Source organism: Lutra lutra, chromosome 12 (assembly GCF_902655055.1).
Source record: "Lutra lutra chromosome 12, mLutLut1.2, whole genome shotgun sequence".
Taxonomy (NCBI): Eukaryota; Metazoa; Chordata; class Mammalia; order Carnivora; family Mustelidae; genus Lutra; species Lutra lutra.
In genome coordinates this window covers 50,947,246-50,965,602 of record NC_062289.1, presented here as the reverse complement: position 1 = coordinate 50,965,602, position 18,357 = coordinate 50,947,246, and the positions used below count along the sequence as shown (strand labels likewise).

Genomic DNA, 18,357 nt, shown 5'->3' with positions numbered 1-18,357 from the left:
AATCAGGGAAGTCAGTGAGATAAGAGGCAGAGAAGATTGGACTCGCGTTATGAGCTAAGCAGAGAGGATGAGCCCTGGCCTAGAGCAGGGGGCCGTGTAGCGCACTTCCATGTATGGCAAGTGTTTGGGCTCACGTGGGGGATGTGGGGATGGCCAGGTAGGGAGTTGAAGCAGGAAAATAATGGTTTAGACCAGATAAGTGGGGTGCAGTGAAGGTGATGTTGCCATCAAAACCCATCTGAAGGGGTCTCCAAGGAAAAGGTAGCCATTGTGTGATTGCAAAACAGAGTAAACTTCAAATAGCAGCTTTGGGATGATAATTTTGATGGCAGTGTGAGTAGGGACGTGATGAGAGAGAAGGTATCAGATATAGGGGTTTGATTTTGACAGTCTGTTGCATCACACTTGGCAGGTGGTAGTGACAGCCTGAGCTGATCAGGACCGTGACAAAGACCCGTTGTGAGAGAGCATGGCCAGGAGAGGCCTTGTGGAGGAAGAGTGGACCAGATGTGGCTGCTCTGACAATACAGAAACATGGGGGATAGAAACTTAGACCCCAAGCTAGATCTGGTGCCAAGTTGATGATGAAAGCAAAACAGCCCCCATTAGGGGGATTTGTCATGAACACCCCATGTACCTTTCTGGATCATTATCAGCTATTATTGGTTTAAATATCTGCAATTTTAAGCACTGCATATCTTTTATTTCTTGCATTTTCATACTATGCTTCAACTACTTTTCAATTGTTGGCACATTCTTTCACAGTTTTGCATTATCAGTGGAAAACATATATTCTAATAATTCCTATTCCTTTTTCTCAGGCAATGAGAATGGCTTCATGATTTATGGACAATATTTTAGTAGTGTTATAGTAAGAGTAATAATGATGATGGCCTCATATATTTTCTGTAATGACTCCCTCTTGGGGTGTGAGTTTGATTTTTGTGGTAGATTTTGCAGGGTTCTTAACCTTTCTTTCTTCTCTTTTTCTCATAACTGGATTTAGAAGATTACCCCTGCCACAGTCAAATCTCTTCTCCATCCTTTTAATAAACAGGGCAGACCCGGATTCAGGCGGGGATGATCAGAGCAGGCCTCTAAAGGCTTCTGTTGTCTTCTGTAAGTGGTGACTGCTACAGCTGATGGTCTTCTGGGCTGAGCAGTAACCTGACTTCAGGTCCTCCTGGGGATGCCAGAATTTTGCAAGAAACCAGGGGTTTAGTTACCAGAGGAGTCTCTAAAAAAACTGATAGAGCATGCCAGTAACCTTCAGACTATATTAGGTTTCTTGAGTCCATACCAGTCCTGCCTTCAGCAAAGCCCCCAAGCATCCTTGGTTGGTATAGGAAGCCAAGAGACAGCCTTCCCTTCCCTTCCCTTCCCTTCCCTTCCCTTCCCTTCCCTTCCCTTCCCTTCTCTTCCCTTCCCTTCCCTTCCCTTCCCTTCCTTCCCTTTCCTTTCCTTTCCCTTTCTTTCTTTCTTTCAATTTTTAAAAAAAAAATTAAATTCAACTAATTAACATATAATGTATTATTGGTTTCTGAGGTCAAGGTCAATGATTCATCACTCTTATAGAATATCCACTGCTCATTACATCATGTGCCCTCCTTAATGTCCATCCAATGTCCAGTTACTCCATCCATTCACCCCCTCCCCTCCAGCAACCCTTGGTTTATTTCCTATGATTAAGAGTCTCTTATGGTTTGTTTAAGGGATAGCCTTTCTCAAGTGCTGAATTTTCAAATGCAAGGAAATAGGTGCTTTCCCTAAGGGAGCAGCAAAGTGGGCAGTATGTGGTCATTTAAATGATATGACCTGGTCCTTTTTTCCCTTATGGAAAAAAAAAAAGCAAGTTCAGGCTGAAACAAATGCTACTTTTTATTTGCAGCCTCCTATGATGTGATTCAGCATGTTAAGATTGATTTAAAGGGACTATCAGAGGTAAACATTAGGAATGACATAAAGAAGTTATGCAGAACTGACATTAAATTTGAGCATGATCTGAGTATAGTCAGTTCTGCCATCGTGCAACATATTGCCTTTGTAGAAACCATCGCACTATACAAAATCATGGGATAAAAACCACTGGCCAATGGGAAAAGTGGGGTAAGGGGCATGGGGCACAACCCTCAAAAACCTTACCACTGACATATTTTTTTAAAAAATATAAGGTCCTATGAAAAGGTTAGCACAGTTTTATACATGTTAAAGAAACACATGTTAAGACATATATCGGGGCACCTGGGTGGCTCAGTGGGTTAAAGCCTCTGCCTTCGGCTCAGGTCATGATCCCAGGGTCATGGAATCAAGCCCCGCATCGGGCTCTCTCTGCTCAGCAGGGAGCCTGCTTCCTCCTCTCTCTCTGCCTGCCTCACTGCCTACTTGTGATCTCTGTCTGTCAAATAAATAAATAAATAAGATCTTTAAAAAAAAATACATATATAAATACAACAGTAAACATGGCACTTTATGTTGAAGAGTTTGCCTGGAGGTTGATACTGGAAGGGTTGTGGCTTGTGAGTTTTTGTGAAGGGGTGGAAGGACGGTTATCTGATATCAGATGGAAAGTTATAACATCACATGTGGATGGGTGTGGCTCACAACACGTGGTGAACTGAGGTAGCGGGGAGGTGCTTAACATGTGTGCACATGTGTGTGCACATGCACATTTTGTGTATTCCAGAACGGCTCAGTTCAGTTGGATGGTGTTTTCTGCATTCGTTTAGTATTTGTCACAGAAGAAACTGTGTATTAGCAAAAAAGTGAAATTCATGTTATGCTCCAATTGTTTTCTAATATATCAATGGTTTGGAAAGAGTTTGTTTTCAAAGTAGTAATATAGCAGAACTGGCTGTAATTTTACCCCTTAACTTTTATATAAGGACGGAGACCCAGCCAGAGGTTTTGTAGCCAGATTAGAAGTTGAAACCACGCTCCCTTTGTAGTAGGAATGTTCACATACTCTGTTGCTTCTTTTGCTATATTTTGTAAACTCTTGCTATTATTATTATTTTTTTTTTTTTGCCAGTGATAACATTGTTTTACTGGCTTTAAACATTGTTTAACTGGCTTTAATGTAGACGCCACCACTTAACAGAGTATCTGGAACTGAACAAATATTTGTTAGTAAATGAATGAATAAATTAATGAGGTTAGTGAATGGACATAGTCAAGTCCAGGTTCACTGGAGAAACATTTTCAGACCTGAGTGTAGACAGACACATAGAAAAGATACATGTTTGGAGTTAAGGATGGCTCTTACACTCTTCAAGGTTTCTTGGATTGGTTTGGATTTTAGTAAAATGATTAGGAGTATAGGCTTGTGACCTACCACAGACAAGTTATTTAACCTCCCTAGATAATACTGGTATCTTCCTCATTGACTTTCTTTAATTGTTTGATAAGATCATATATATAAACTCATAGCACAGTGCCTGGTACATGGCAGTGGTTCAGTAAGTGTTAGCAATTATCATCATCATCATTATCACTACTACAGCTGTTGCTGCTGCCAATGTGTGTTGGAAGGAACCAAGGATCAGTGAATGTGAGAGAAGGAGCCCTGGTACTTCTCCTGAGCTGTGGCCTGGTTTTCCCAGCTACTTACTGGAGATCTCCAAACCAGATATGCGGTAGGATGTCAAACTCAACACACCCAAAGTCAGACTCATTAACTCGTTCCAGATGTACTTCTCCTCATGAGTTCCAACCACTTTCATTGACTTACCCAAGCTAGATACCTCAGTGCTCCTTTCCTCTGTCCTCCCTCTTCCACATTCCATGGGTCATCCATTCATTCCGTTATGATTTTATTGAACACCAGCTGTGTGTCAGGCACTCTCCAAAGTGCCTCACGAAATAAACATGAATAAGGCATGATTCTTGTCCTGAAGAATCTCCAGTGTGTTATGAGATGAGATAGAAAGTAGGAAGGACCTGATCCAAATTCTGCACAGTAGGCCAGTCAAGATAAAATGTGTTGACCAGCTATAAGAGGCCCCATAATGCAATCATGGTTCCTATATTTTGCTACCCACTTAAGTACAAAGTGGATAACCATTAATGTGCAAGGATGATGAAGGGTATCATCAATGGATCATTCTATATTTTTAAAGTTTGGGCCCTTTGGGTTAACAAAGCATATTTGTTTTGTCAGGAACACTAATTTTATTACTCGTTCTCCATTTGGGGTCCTAAAAACGTTCTTCCACATGACAGTGACTATGCAGTAAAAGTTTTCCCTCTCTTTTAGAGTATTCAGTTCTTTAGTTGGATTTGTGTATGATAATCGTTTTCCATGGTGATATGGAAGTAGGTTCAAAATAATTTTAAGTCAACTATTTAAAATCTTTTTAATTTAAAGAAGTTTTGAATTTAAATTTTAAAAAATCTTTAAGTTTCTGCTTTTTATATGCTTACTTAGATTAATAAACTTAGCTTAATATACTCATATTCTTAGTAGTTTTGTCTGTACAAATAAAACCTAAGAGATTTTCCATTCACTGTAAGTTTTGAATGTAACATATAATTGAAAAAGGAACATTATCTTTCAAATGTGCTATTAAATAATATATTCGTTAGTAAATAGGTAATTAGGAAAGAGCTCTGGAAAAATAGAAGTTTTCAAAATAGAGATAATTAATAAGCAGAGTTATCTAGGTCCAGAGTCTGTAGTTCTCTAAAGGATTTATTTATTGAGCAACTGCCTTGTGCCAGGCCCTGTTCTATGAGCTGGGGATGCAGCAGTGAGCAAACAACAGCCAACCCTGAGGCAGTTCACATTCTACTGGGAGAGACAGAAAACAAATGAACAAACAATAAACCTGTAAGGCCAGGCAGTGATAAGAACTGTGAATTAAAGTAAGAGCAATAAGGGCTGGAAGCACTTGTGGGCTGGAGATTCCTGGGGATGGAAGCACAGAGCAGCAGGCTGAGGATGGCTTCACCCAGCTCACCCAGCAGGCCAGCTGGCCAGTGGGGAGAAAGGTAGGCTGTCTGGGGCCAGGGGACGTAGGGACATAGGCTGTGTGGGCACGGTGGAGGCCTGGCCGGTGAAGCCCTTTTTGCCATGCCCCCTGGCCCTGGATTCCTGGGTGAGCAAGAAGAAACAGGGAAATCCCAGTTCCAGCCAGCAGCCACATGCCATTAAAAGTGAACTGAATGAAGAGAGTTACTCCCATCGTAGAACATTTGGGACTTCAGATACGCTTTACCCTGAAATCGAGGAATGTAGAAATGAGGACCTGTAAAGAAACCAAGGATGTTTGGACTCTGACAGAAGCAGCTGATTTTGTGAAAGCCTTTCTTCTTGGGGTTTCCTGTGGAGGATGTACTTGTCCTCAATAGGTTGAATGACCTCTTTCTAGAGTCTTTTAAAATTACAGATGTGAAGCCCGTAAAGGGAGACCCTGTGTCCAGGGCAATAGGAAGGATCCTTGGCAAAGGAGGAACAACCAAACTCACCAGAGAGAACATGACACAGACATGGATAGTTTGGGCTGATGCGAAAAGTTCCCAATCTTGGCTCTTTCCAAAACATCAGATGGCAAGAACTACCATTTGCAACCTCTTCCTGGCAAATCCTCCATCACAGTTTTTTGGCAGTATTCGAGCCATGGTTAGCCAAGCAGCAGATCAATTCTCATTTCAGCTCAGAGACATTTTACCTTGAGACTCTAGAGAAAATGATGTCGCCCTCCACACATGGTCACAAGAAACCAGGTGAAGAATTTTTCAATTACTTCAAGCCTCCATCGCTCCTTCCATTCTCAGCCAGAAGCATCAACAGAAAGGAAAGGTTTGATACTATTCACACTCAGCAACTTGGAGAATTTCCATATCTAAATTTAGTGCCATTATTGTACTTACACATTAATTATAATTTATCACCTCATTTTTTTTTAAAGTAGGCTCCACGCCCAATGTGGGGCTTGAACTCATGACTCTGCGTTCAGGAGTTACATGCTCTACCTAATGAGCCAGCCAGGCGCCCCTCGCATTGTTTTAAATAAAAGATTTGTATAGTTTATAATTCTCTTACTGGAGTGAAACTTCTACTTTAAACAGACCTTTATGAATTTATAAATTTATTTATACATGTAAAACTTTTTATAAATTTATAAGCATGCCTTGTCTATGGAATGTAGGTAAAAATCATCTCACCCAAAAAAAAAAAAATAGCAAGTAAAGGGTGCTAGATTAGATAGATGGGGGTGGTAGGGGATCTCTCACAGATTGTAGGGCTTCTCCTGGCTTGGTTGTTCACTGTAATTTCATTATTCACGTAGCTTGGAATTAGATGTTCAAGTTGACATACACCATCACACAGTCCTACCTTCCCTTTCTCTCTGGTGCAGATTCTCAGCTAGCCTGTGTTAGTAATGAATTGCGTAAGAAAATAGCTTTGTTTGTTTGTGTTGTTCACAATCAAATCAGCCAAGTATAGAAGTTGTCTGGTGTGGTACACATTGATCTAACAGTAGTTTAGCTACTTTGAAATCTGCATCCTTACTAGTGGGGAGACAAAATGCTTTCATTAAGAAAATACAAACACACAAAAGAGATGGTTAACTGTGTCTTGATGTTAGCGAATTTTTAGTCTCAAATTCTACAGCTTCACAATCTCAGAGGGATTTTCCTTCTTACTGTTAAGGAAAAATTACTCCCCACTGCATTTTAAAGAATTAAAAGTCAAACTTGTGTGTTAAGAATATTCACTTTGGCCTGTTAAAAAAATTATGATTGCCCCCCCAAAAGGGGGCTTTTATAACCTTTTACATTTTTAAAATAAAAGCCTTCCATCTGGTTAAAAAATATCTTTAAAAAAATTCCTTTACTGTGTTTGTGTTTCCTAGTAAATGTTATATTCGTTTCTTAGAAAATTTGCTTGGGGGCGAGTTCATTTTGGCCTGATGTAACTTAATCCAAAAGGAGAAAAACATTTAAGTTAATGAAATCTTAACGGAAAGCCATTATATTTACATATAGTTTAGTGTTTTAATTACTATTGTTCGAAATTATACTGGCTTATAATTTTTAATTTAAGACTCAAAAAAAGAGCCTTTAGTTACCTAATTAAATGCAATGCTGACTCATTTGGGAAATAATACTTTATTTAAAGTAATTCCTTTCAAATGAGCTCCAGCAAACATATGGCTGTATGTATCAATTGGATTTAATTTCTTTTTTTTTTTAAAGATTTTATTTATTTATTTGACAAACAGAGATCACAAGTAGGCAGAGAGGCAGGCAGAGAGAGAAGGGGAAGCAGGCTCCTTGCTGAGCAGAGAGCCTGATGCGGGGCTTGATCCCAGGACCCTGAGATATGACCTGAGCTGAAGGCAGAGGCGTAACCCACTGAGTCACCCAGGCGCCCCTGGATTTAATTTCTAATCAGTCACTTTTTTTTAGCCATAATAATAGATTACTTAGCAATCATGGCATGTGTTCTGACCATTTGGTAAGTTACTCACTGAGTAACTTGAAGTAAACTGTTTTGAAGCACTATTTTTAATAAAAAGTTCTGATTTCTGTGTTCTTTGAAAATGGGAGATACCACAGGATCATATGAAAATCAACCTTTTTTGCCATCATTTAACTTGATCTGGAGAGAGATAAAATGTATAAATTTGTATTGCTTAGGTTTTTTAAGATTTTATTTCTGAAATTCAAGAGTTCTAATTTTTAAAGTTTCCTGGTATAAAGTTTGCAAACCACATATCCAGTAAAGGACTAATATCCAAAATACACAAGAAACTCATCCAATTCAATTAAAAAAAAAAACCCATCCCAATTAAAAATATTTTCTCCCATTCTGTAGTTTCCGTTTCATTTTGTTGATGATTTCCTTTGCTGTGCAGGAGCTTTTTAGTTTTATGTAGTCCTACTTATTCATTTTTACTTTCCTTGCCTTTGCTTTTGGTGTCAAATCCAAAATATCATTGCTAAGACCAATGTCAATGAGTTTACATCTTATGTTTTCTTCTAGGGGTCTTATGATTTCAGGTCTCATATGCAAGTCTTTAATCCATTTTGAGTTTATTTTTGTATATGGTGTAAGATAGGGTTTCATTCTTTTGCATGTGGCTGTCCAGGTTTTCCCAATGTCATTTATCGAAGACACTATTATTGTCCTTTGTCATCAGTTGACCATATGATCGTGGGTCTGTTTCTAGGCTGTCTCTTCTGTTCCACTGATCAGTGTGGCTGTTTTTATGCCAATACCATACAATTCTGATTACTGTGGCTTCAAAACATAGTTTGAAATCAGGGGGCATGGTGCCTCCAGCTTTGTTCTTCTTTCTCAAGATTGCTCTGGCTCTTCAGGGTCTTTGTGGCTCCATACAGATTTTAGTATTGCTTGCTCCATTTCTGTGAAAATTCCGTTGGAACTTTGGTGGGGATGGCATTGACTCTGTAGATTGCTTTGGTAGTGTGGACATTTTAACATTCTTTAAATCCATGAACACAGAACATCTTTCCATATATTGGTGTCATCTTCAGTTTTTCATTAATGCCTTATAGTTTTCAGTGTACAGCTCTTTCATCTCCTTGGTTAGATTTATTCCTAGGTTGTTTTTATTTATTTATTTATTAATTTATTAATTTATTTATTTATTTATTTATTTATTTATTTATAGAGTGAGCACAGGCAGACAGAGTGGCAGGCAGAGGGAGAAGCAGGCTTCCTGCTGAGCAAGGAGACCGATGTGGGACTCGATCCTAGGACGCTGGGATCATGACCTGAGCCGAAGGCAGCCACTTAACCAACTGAGCCACTCAGGCGTCCCTGTTTTATTTATTTTTTAATGCAGTTTTAAGTGGGATTGTTTTCTTAATTTTTTCCTGATAGTTCATTGTTAATGCATAGAAATGTCGCTGATTTTTATATATTGATTTTTGTATCTTGCATCAAGTTGTTGATTATTTATAACCATTTTTTGGTGTAGTCCTTAGGGTTTTCTATATATGGTATCATTGCATCTGCAAATAGAGACAATTTTACTTCTCTCTTTACAAATTGGTTGTATTTTTAAAAGGTTCTTTGAGTTTCATCTGTCTCCTCTCAACACTCTGACACAGAGTGTTGAGCATCCTAAATTGCACATAAACTCCATGGGAATGAAGACTTCCTCTGTTTCTCTGTTTTAATCCAACACATAGAACAAGGCATAACCCATGGCAAACATTTAGTCAATATTTATTGGGAAAATGTCATTAAGTAGGAATTCCATGAGGGCAAATAACAGTTTGTATAGAACTGTGCATTTTTTACAAGATTTTATTTATTTGTTCTTGAAAGACAGAGAAAGGGAGGCAGAAGAAGAAGCAAGCTCCCTGGGAGACCGTTGCAGGACTTGGTGCTGGGACCCAGGATCACGACCTGAGCTGAAGGCAGATGCTTAACGACAAAGCCTCCCATGCACCCAGAATTGTGCATTTTATAAAAGATGATAATTTAACACCAAAGGCAACTTTGAAGGGGGTAAAGAATACCTCCCCAAAGACAGCCAGAGAGGAGAGTGGAATCCAGAGAGCACATCCCACCTGCCCATGAATGTGGTGGGATAGGCTTGGCCTCTCCTTCATTTGGGATAATGCCAAGCATGTGATAAGATATCCAATAAATGTTTATTGCATGAATTATTTAACTAGTTAATGGACTTGCCTTCAGTTATGTTCAGTGTACATTTGAGGGTTAGTTATGAGCTGTGCCAATGATTGGGCAGATTCAAAGGTATGAATAAGGAAAGTTCTTTTTCCTCTAGAGATTAGTAATTATATAGATAAGCCTCCATCTTTTTAGTCCAGACACAGAATTTCACTTTCTTCCAAGAGCACTGCATCCCAGAGTCACTCCTCAGGGATTCACTGAAGAAACCTCTAAAAGGATCAGCCTATGGAGGTCACCCAAGGACAGCCCTGTCCGCAGGGGCAAGATGTAGAACTCTTCCACCTGTGTATATTGGGTGACCTGTAATTCTTGCTGCTTTAAATGAGGACATTCCCCCTCCTCAGAGGCCCACATTCAACGATTGAAAGGGCAGGGACCCATATACGTTGTTCTGTGTACATGGTCTTTGTTAGCATTGCGGACATAGCTGAATTTGTCCTTCTTGTCTCTCCATCTGATCTTCGTCAACTCAGATTAACCAGAAAAGTTAAGTGTCTTGTCTGGGATAACGCTGTTTTTCAGTAGCTGAGCTAAGACAAGAATGCACCTCTTCTCACTGTGGGGCCAGTGCTGTATCCAGGATACTCTCTTCCCTCTGCTCATGCTGTGTGGGAGACAGACAACATGGAGTACATCCCAAATCGTCTATCTGTAGGATGTTGGTCAACATCCAAGATGAGAATGATTTTAACTTCAGGGTGCACAAACTGCAGACTGTCTCCCACAACTGCTCCAGAGGCCCTTGCGTGCCCACCTCTGTCAGGGTCACATGGCTGCCCTAATTATTTCATTCCAGATATTGCAGACCCCAAGGAAATATCAACAGCAGTGGCCTCAGACATAAGTGATTCCCTCTCTAGTGACTGTGGGACATTGTGCCAGTTATCAAATCTCTCTAAACCTCTACCTTCACATCTAGAGAACAGAGGTAATGAGTGCCTGCCTTGTGATGGTTGTGAGAATTAAATGTATGTAAAGACCTTAGTAAGGGCTTCTAGTTCGTGCTCAAGAAATGTTAGCTGTTGTTAAAGGATGATTATTTTAAAACAGAAAATCATGACTCTCATACAAATGTCAAATGAACAGGTGTCAAGGATTTTTTTTAAAAGATTTTATTTATTTATTTGACAGAGATCACAAGTAGTCAGAGAGGCAGGCAGAGAAAGAGAGGGAAGCAGGCTCCCTGCTGAGCAGAGAGCCTGATGCGGGGCTTGATCCCAGGACCCTGAGATCATGACCTGAGTTGAAGGCAGAGGCTTAACCCACTGGCCACCCAGGCGCCCAGTGTGTCAAGGATTTATTTAACTCATTCATTAATGAGAGAATCAGTAATGTTACAGCCAGGGCAAAGGAGAATCCAAAGGGCAGGTGCATATGTAGGCGATTAGGATTGGGTTAGTAGATGCAAGATTGGGTTCTTCCAAAGAGAGAGGGAAATCAATTGCACTTCCAGTGGACAAAATTCATGTGCATGTCTGTGGGTAAGAATGACATACATTCCTTTCAATCATCTGCAACTTAAAGTTGTAAAGTAGCCCAAAGACCACGAAACGTGCAAAGACCTCATAGGTTCAGGTAACCTGGAAGGCTGCAGTAGGCAATGCCCAGGTTTCCGCTGATATCACCCGTTAGTCATTTGGATCCATTTGTAACTTCTTCACAATCATTTTCTGCACAGTTTTTGTTATTGCTAGTTCCTTATTTGCATCTTAGGAATATTTTGAGGACCAGTAAGATAATGGATATGAAAACTTGCCATATAAGCTGTGGTATATTTTGTAAATAGTAGTTAGAATTAAAGAGATTGGTGAGGCCAACCTGCATTTTCAGTCCTACCTTGCTACTTTCTGTGTAATCTTGAGCGAGCCACTGAGAACTTCTATGCTTCTCTTTCCTTAACTATAAGTTAGTGCATTTAAGATTCATTACACAAGGTTATTGTGAGAATTAGGTGAGGTTCTATGTGGGAAAGTACTGTGGAAAATAAAAAATGCCATGTCAAGTTGGGATGTGATTATATGATTGTTCTCAGCTTAGATTGGTTCATTTTTCTTTAAGAAGAGTCTATAGAATAAGAGATGGAGTGGTGAGTTCTTAAACTCACCAGGTCATTGTTACTGCAAGTTGTAAATCACATGGAGAAGTCTTTAACTCAGTAACGGTGATTTATGGCACTCCTGTTGATCCAAAAGCACTTCTCCAGTATTCACCCACATGTCCTGATGGCTCCAGAGAGAAGTTCATGGTGCCAGGAGTGGTAATGTTGAAGACCATGGAGGCCATGTGTCCCTAATTAAACCTGTAAGGATGATATTTTACTCTCCTCAACCTCTTCCCCTAGTGTTGTCATCCCAGAGTCTCCCCTGGTTATCCTGTAAAAAGAGATTCATTTAACCAGCCTGTAGAGACTCTCAGGAATTTGCGGGAATTGGGAAAGAAAGTCTTTGGCCCGGCACACTCCTTTCCTGGCCCAGTTCTGGGTTTTGTAACTGAGAAGGGATAAGGAGGGTTTGGAGTGAGTCCAGGACCTGACACTGAACACATTGAAAGGAGGTGAGCAAGCCTGGAGCGGGGGATGGGGCGGGTGGGCAGGACTGCTTAGCCTGCAAAGGAGCCGGTCATGGCATGACTCTAAGTATGGACAGATACCAGGCTTTCCAGCATGCCTGGTGCAGAAGAGAATAACTTCAGTGACAGCTCAAGGGTTATGGTTATGGAGACTGAAGTGCCATCTGCCTACACTCGGGAATGCTGTGGACAGATTTACGAAGGTTCTACCAAGTTCTTCTCCAGAGATCTCGAAGAACAAGAATGGGTCTCTCTTAGTATGAAATATTATGGATCAGGTCCTCCCAGAGGCAGAGGCTTGATTCAAATCTGATGAAGGGAAAACCAGAGAGAAGAACACCGCACCTGATCCTACCTAGTTTATTACAACTAACGGGGCCAAGTGAAGGTGGGAAAGCGATTGAGTAACTGAGCAGGCCTCCCTGTTTACCTGTACTTCCCTGTCCCCTGTGAGGGGACCCCAGCATTTGTGACAGCATTTCTCATACTTCCTTCCTTTCCTTAGAGTGAGCTCCTCAAAACAGAGCCTTGGTTTTCATCCCTGTGCGCCCAGGCCTTGGCACAAACCTGACACGTAGTAGGGCTCAGCAATTATTTGTCACGTGAGTACATTGATGATGACTCCTTTGACAGACTGAGGTCAAGTCAACAGACACCTCAGTGGCAGAGACACTGACAGAAACCCATTTAAAAGCCAACTGAAGAGCCCAATATTTGGGCTCGACTGTTCACCATAAAAATGTAAGGGAAGCCTGGGTCCAAATTTTAGTATTCATAGTGAGACTATTTTCAGCTTTCTCAGAGACAGCATCTGTAAATAATCAGGCAGAAGCCTTTTATAAAACAACATAGAAAAACCTCAAAGACTATTCTAAGGCTGCAACATTTAAACAAGATTTTTAACCCATGGGGACGCCAAGATCAACACGGAGCTTCCTGCACATAAAAGCCTGGAATTTCATAGCAGTGTGGGGGCAAAAGCTATGATCGCATTTCCCCCTTTCTAAATTATATACTGCTTCGTGTTAATGTGAGCAGAGGGCCAGGGCAGAGACAGGCCTGTGGGTTACGTAAGTCCCACTACAGCCTCCGTCCCTGCTGTAATCCAGCTGCCATGGTCACAGTGGTCAGGGGGAGTCACCAGGCTGGCTGGACTAAGAAGGCAGAAGGTCATTCGTGGGTCATGCCATGATTTAAGTACTGGATGTAATTTATAACTGGGCTTTCCCTCTACATAGAAAAGTGATCAGGGACATTTGTTGTGTAATTTTTTTCTCTCACTGGAAGATATTGTTCTTAAAACTGAGTTCAGTGGCAGCTATAAAAGTCCATCCCAAATCACTGTCTTTTCCTTCCCAACTGGAAAGAGGAGCAAGAAATCAGATGAACTCTTTGGCTCTCTCAACCTGCATCATTGTCTCCTAGGGAGGAGAGATGGGTCTCTAGGTCACTTCTTTCCTGATCCCTGAATCAGAGACCACATCAACACATTCCGACTGGGCCAACCTCAGTTATAAGCAAGGAAAAAACAGAGTGTTCCTAAACTATCCCGACTATCAGGCCAGCCCTATGCATGTGTGACCAGTATGATATGAAATCTTCCCAAAGTTTCTCAAACTTCTCATACCTAAAACGTTACTTTTTTAAATTTATTTTTTTATTATGTTATGCTAGTCACTGTACAGTACATTGTTAGTTTCTGACGTAGGGTTCCATGAGTCATTGTTTACGTATAACCCCCAGTGCTCCTGCATACTTCTTAAGGCTCTTTTGGGGAGACAAGCACTACTAATCGGTTGCCATGTCTTGTTACCTGGGAAGGCTAATATTTGAACAACTATCATTATAACACCTGGTGGCACAATTAAATAACAACTATGTATAGCCCAAAGGAGGATTTTTGAGGTTATTTTCTTAAAAAATAACTTTATTTGGAAAAATAGTACATATGTTCATTTTAATTCTGTGTATTCTGGACTTGAGGGAAAGGCTACACCTTCATTTTCGTACTCCTAGTTGGCACAGTGTTTGGAAGATGGTCTAGGCCCAATAAGTATTTTTTGAATCAGTGAGTGAAAAGAATATTTACAGAGCAAAAGCCTCTGGGCTTGTTGGCTGTGAGTCCAGTGGTGTCTTCTTTCTGCAGACTCTGAGAAATTTGTATAAACAAAAAGATCAGAGTGGGAATTTTAAAAGAACATTTATTATCATTTTTAATAATACGTACTTTTTAAGCTCATGAATACCATATCTAAAATTGTTCATGAACACACATATACCCCAATACTTCCATGGGCACATGCTTAGAATGTGATGCATAGACTGTATGCATGTGTATGTACATATCTGTGGATTTTTTTGAAGATATGGAAAATACAGTTAACAGTAATTATCTCTAAAGAGAGAGTAAATTCAAAAAAGATAAAGGGCACTTTCACATTTTATCTTCTATATTTCTCATTTTTTGAATTCTTCTTATAATGAGTATGCATTTGTGTGTCTTAATTTTTAACACATGGTCTGGCACTTAGCAAACATTCAGTCAATGTTAAATACACACATATGTGAATCAGCGAATTGAGTGGCCTGAAAGTTCTACTCAAACATTTGACTTTGAGAGAGTTAGGAATAGAATGATGATAAAGAAATTGAACTGAAAACCTGGGAAAAAGAGGACATCGTCATCTAGGTCACTGGAAGAAGCTATCAGAAATAAAGGAATAGCTTTGGGTTGCTGTTGATCAACATATTTTCCAATTTTAAAAACAAAATAGCCCCAAATTAGCTATCCACTGTTACCAAATAGCATAGTATTATGTGGAGTAACATAGTATTACACCTAATCCTAGGTGTTCCTATGGGTTTATCTACTGACTCCACAAAGGCCAATGGCCTGGCAAGAAGGCCACTAATCCTGGTGACCTGCTAACCTTATAGGACTGAACGGGCATGACAGTCTGAAAGGCCTTTATACTCACAGCCCTGTTCAGGCAACAGCTGGTTGGCTGGATCAACTGAAAAACTCATGAGACCATATGGAAAAGGAGACAATAATCTAGTGGTTCAACCACGGTCATCTGGCCTGTCATGGAGCCTGATGTCCAGAAACGGACATGATGAGTGTGAACTTTAACCCCAGTCCAGCTGGCATGACCCAAATGCATGGAACCCTTTCTTGGCCCCTCATCTAGGAAATGAGTTGGCAATATTCAAAAATGCTTAAATGGCAGTTTGCGGCCATTTGAAGAAGCTAGTTGAAAGATCCCAATGGCAGGAATGTCTAGCTAAGATTACCATCAGTTTTCAGTTGTTGGAATCACTTAAGTATTTTGATCAAGTGAAGAAAGTGCCACTTGGCCTCAGTCTGGGTGGCAGGGTCCTCTGAACCGTGGCTCCAACACAGACGTTCTGTGCATTACTCATGCTGTGAAGGACGTGATTGAAGCCACTGACTTCCTAAATTAAAGGCACGGGAAGCCAGACATGTAATTCTTTTAATTACACCTCCAAATTTCTCCTACATTCCTTTGGGTTTGCCTCCTGTTTGTCCACGTTTGCCTCCTGCTTCATCAACCTATTGGCAGGAGATGAACAATCACGAACATAGGGGATCTGCAAAAGAAAGACCTCAGTTAATTTGTTTACACTATAGAAGAAAGAAGACACTTTTGGGGACGTTCAGAAGATACAAAATCTGATTTCTGATGATAGTAGAGAAAATAGTAGAACAGTTCATGGTAGAACTGAGACATACATTTATACACTTTTTTGTCATTTGCTGTCTACTAGCATGGGTTGTTAATAAAACATTTGGATTCTATCACTAGACAAGAGGGTTCAATTTTATCATGTATTTCTAGTAAAGTATAGCCTTATAAACTTAATATGTAGTTTTCATAACTCAGCGATAGAGACAGGCTTCATTTTTAGAAGATAGGCAGCCCTGAACAACTCAAAGTTGTGTGTACACTTTTATTTTATTTTATTTTATTTTATTTTATTTTATTTTATTTTATTTTGTTTTATTTTATTTTAGAGTGTGAGCAGGGGAGTAGGGGCAAAGGGAGAGGGAGAGAGAATCTCAAGTAGGTTCCCCACAGAGTGCAGATTCCCCATGCGGGTTTGACCTCGTGACCCTGAGATCATGACCTGAGCCACCCAGGTGCCCCGTGTACACTTTTTAAAGCTATGCAACCATTCAGATATTTTATTTATAGGAACTAATTGAAGTAGGTACTTGGCAATCCATGTAACTTTTTCTGCTAGATGACTTGAGAAACTGAACTTCGGAATTACACAACTGAGTTTCTGTTCTGTCTCTCAGCTGTTCTCCTTCGTAAGGACGGTGGCATGGCTTATCCTTCACAGTTTCTGTGGTGCTTTTATAACTGTAATGGGAGATATGCTGACCCTTCTGCATTCCCAGACCAGGCCTCACTGACATCAGTGCACCAGTCAGAAGGTTGCTAGGTCTTGGTGCTAAATCTTTGAACATGTAATCCCTTTGAGTGATGTTCTGAGAATAACCATGTTGGATATGGCATGGTAAATAAGGCCACAGCCTTTATTTCGGGGCCTGAGGGAAAGGAAAGACAGGACAGGTGAAATAGGATTGGCTAGTTGTAATAACCTCCAAGGGATTTGGACGATGGAGATGGTCTCTAGTTCCGTACCTGGTGTTGGGATGATTAAGGCAGAGGGATATTGAGTCCTGGGTTAAGGGAACAGATTGAGGAGGTCTGGCTCTGGATTTTGGTTAGTTTGCATATCAAAGGCATGCTCCCAGCTGGGCCCTTTGGATCTCCAAGAATTGACTGGCCCAGGAGGGGTAGCAGTCTCCTCAGCTAGGAAGGGTTTTTGAAATGTTAAAACAATATAATGTACAAAAAATTAAAAAAATATATACAATACAAATGAGTTTAGCATATTTGTCAGAATCTTTCTTAGTTGGCGTTTGTGCAGTTGCTCAATTATTTGTCAAATGTGTTCTGAGTGATTTGCCTATAGTGGTCTAACATGATTTTGAATGAGTGGTACAGTATTTATACAGTCCTAACTTACTGTCCGATATCAAGTTTAATCTCGACCTTGGGGGGAATCCAGAGCCTTCTTCCCCTTACCCAAAAACTTTCTGAGGGCTTTTATTAGACGTTTAGACTTCTTTTTTTTCCTTTTGGATTTCTGCCGAAGAGATTTAGCCTATATAGGTTTTGTTGCTTTACAAAACTTAATGAGGCTTTTCCCCTTTTTGTGTACTTGGAAATACTGAGGAATCATTCCAGTTTGCCATAATTTCTCAGACACTCACTGGCGGCTGGCCATAGGAAAATGTTTTCCTGTTCTAGGACTGAAGCAACTGTGGGGCTGAAATTTCATTTTAGTGACACACACACTCATAAATTACCACCAGATATTTTATCATTTCATGTTTGCATGATTTTCCAGTTATCATTTGCTGTGAAACAAACCGCTCCAAAACTTAGTGGCATTGAAACAATTTATTATTCTTTTATCTCTGATCTGTGCGTCCAGGATTTGGTACAGCTTGCCTCTGTAGCATCATCCTGGGGTTTCAGCTGGGATGATAGGAATCGCTGAAGACTTGGGGCGGCCAGGCAGCTCTCTCTCCTCATATGGTCTCTCCTAGTGACTAGTGTGAGTTTTCTCATAGAACGGCAGTCTCAGGGTAGGCTTCCTGCATGGTAGCTCAGGGCTCCAAAAGTAAGTCTTCAGGAGTCAGAAAGTGCTAGTCTAAGGCTTAGCCTGGAAATTGGCATGGCACCGCATTCTTTCTGCCATATTGGTTATGTTGGTTAAGTTTTCACAGAGACACCCACACCCAACCCTGCAGATTCCAGGGGAGAGAACAGACACTTCACCTCTCAGTTGGAGGAATAGTAAGGAATTTGTGGTTATCTCTAGTCTACTACAGGGCATTTTGCATATCTACAAAAAGGAGATTATTTTTATCTCATTTTGTACCTGCCTTAAAAAGGTGGATATTGGGGCGGGGGGGGGGGGGGGGCTGGGCCTCAGTCCTTAAGCAGCTGCTTTGGGCTATGGGATCAAGCCCCCCAACCCATGGGCTGCCTGCTCAGTGGGGAGCCTGCTACTCC

At 40.6% G+C, this 18,357-nt stretch overlaps 2 protein-coding genes across 2 annotated transcripts in view; both read left to right on the top strand.

Annotated features, from left to right (window-relative positions):
• The window catches only part of COLEC12 (collectin subfamily member 12), a 192,722-nt gene that overhangs the window by 64,732 nt on the left and 109,633 nt on the right, over positions 1-18,357 (top strand). The gene's annotated exons all lie outside the window — the stretch shown is intronic.
• Positions 3,628-5,671, top strand: PNO1 (partner of NOB1 homolog). Its single transcript, XM_053447787.1, is given in 4 exon segments — positions 3,628-3,632; positions 5,006-5,107; positions 5,109-5,307; positions 5,309-5,671. Coding segments are annotated over 4 exon segments (669 nt in total).